A 1,636-nucleotide genomic window follows, 5' to 3' on the forward strand; every position below is an offset into this window, starting at 1 on the left:
GGTGCCGTGGTATGCGTTGCCTAGGGCGATCGATGAGGTGCACATCCACGCCTACTGGGATTCATTAGCTTCAAGGCTGAATTGATGTGGCTGGTTAGATGTGTCGATGCCCCTCAAACCTTAGCAATATTTTATTTTATTGTTGTACTAAAAATAATCATCCAGATGAGTATCACCTCACCTTTTTCTAATATGGACTTACGATCATCACCATACTCAATTCAAGAAGATCAGTAGAATTCCACTCCGCGTCGACCTTTCGCAATGCCGTCGTGGTTTGCTTAATAATCTCGCACATCTCGCATATTGTTCTGCATTGCCAATAAATTCATCATCAACATCGTTCGCCATTATCGACATCTCTGGGAATTCGCCTTAGCAACCACACTTTGTAGCGATGATCGCCGGGGCGTTTATAAATTGGATATATTAGAGAATACGTAGGTCGGACGACGGCTGACCATCATTGCTACAATGTTGTGCTCGCCAAGTCCTTCGCATGCGCGCCTGATGCCACATTACCATCTCATGTACCGCATCTTACCGTCATTCTTCTAGAAATTGCTGGTGGCTATTGCCTTCATCCTAGTGGGATGTAGCAGCAAAGCCGAAATCACAACGGTCCTCGGACCAAATGGCTACGACTACACGCCACCGAAAGTACCGTTCCCACCTCCACCACCTAGCTGCCCGGGAGGAGGTGTTCCTCCACATTGCTGCACGAACGGTGGATCAGGACCGTCTTGTTACCTTCCTCCCCCCCCAACTCCGCCACCAACGAGACCACCGCCGCCGCCACCAACGCGTCCCCCAAGCTGTCCAGCAGGAGGAGTTCCTCCGTACTGCTGCACCAACGGTGGATCGGGACCGACTTGTTACCTACCTCCTCCACCAACTCCGCCTCCAACAAGACCACCGCCGCCACCACCAACGCGTCCCCCAAGCTGTCCAGCAGGTGGAGTTCCTCCGTACTGCTGCACCAACGGTGGATCGGGACCGAACTGCGTTGTTGCAACGAGGCCACCAGTGACTCCAGCTCCAACCAGGTCCGTAGCAAATGTTTTATTCGTATCCTCCGATCCTCCTTTGACGATAGCCTTTTGATGGATTTTAATGGTCTTCTCTGTAATGTACATTTAAGACCTCCGTTTGGATGTCCCAATGGAGGAGTTCCACCAAACTGCTGCACCAACGGTGGATCCAGTCCAAACTGCTACCTACCTCCACCAACTCGCCCACCCGGTTGTCCAGCCGGTGGAGTTCCACCGTACTGCTGTACCAATGGAGGATCTGGGCCTAACTGTTACGTTCCGCCACCTCCTACACGGCCACCGCCACCACCACCGCCACCAAGTTGTCCCGCTGGAGGAGTCCCTCCGTACTGCTGTACCAATGGAGGATCTGGTCCTAACTGTTACGTTCCGCCACCTCCGACGCCTCCCCCTACTCGGCCGCCGCCACCACCGCCAACTCGGCCACCGTCCTGCCCCGCAGGAGGAGTCCCTCCGTACTGTTGTACCAATGGAGGATCCGGGCCTAACTGTTACGTTCCGCCACCTCCTACACGGCCACCGCCACCACCACCGCCACCAAGTTGTCCCGGTGGAGGAGTCCCTCCGTACTGCTGTACTAATGG

The 1,636-nt window shown here is 54.3% G+C and overlaps 1 protein-coding gene across 1 annotated transcript; it reads left to right on the top strand.

Moving 5' to 3' along the window:
• Window positions 1-558: 558 nt before the first annotated feature.
• LOC128277120 (uncharacterized) lies at window positions 559-1,618 on the top strand (the record flags this gene model as incomplete). The annotated part of the gene is made up of 3 exons (XM_053015569.1): window positions 559-1,046; window positions 1,142-1,354; window positions 1,433-1,618. Coding segments are annotated over 3 exons (887 nt in total), but the record flags the coding sequence as incomplete, so codon positions are not given.
• Window positions 1,619-1,636: the final 18 nt, after the last annotated feature.

Source organism: Anopheles cruzii, unplaced genomic scaffold (assembly GCF_943734635.1).
Source record: "Anopheles cruzii unplaced genomic scaffold, idAnoCruzAS_RS32_06 scaffold04040_ctg1, whole genome shotgun sequence".
Classification (NCBI taxonomy): domain Eukaryota; kingdom Metazoa; phylum Arthropoda; class Insecta; order Diptera; family Culicidae; genus Anopheles; species Anopheles cruzii.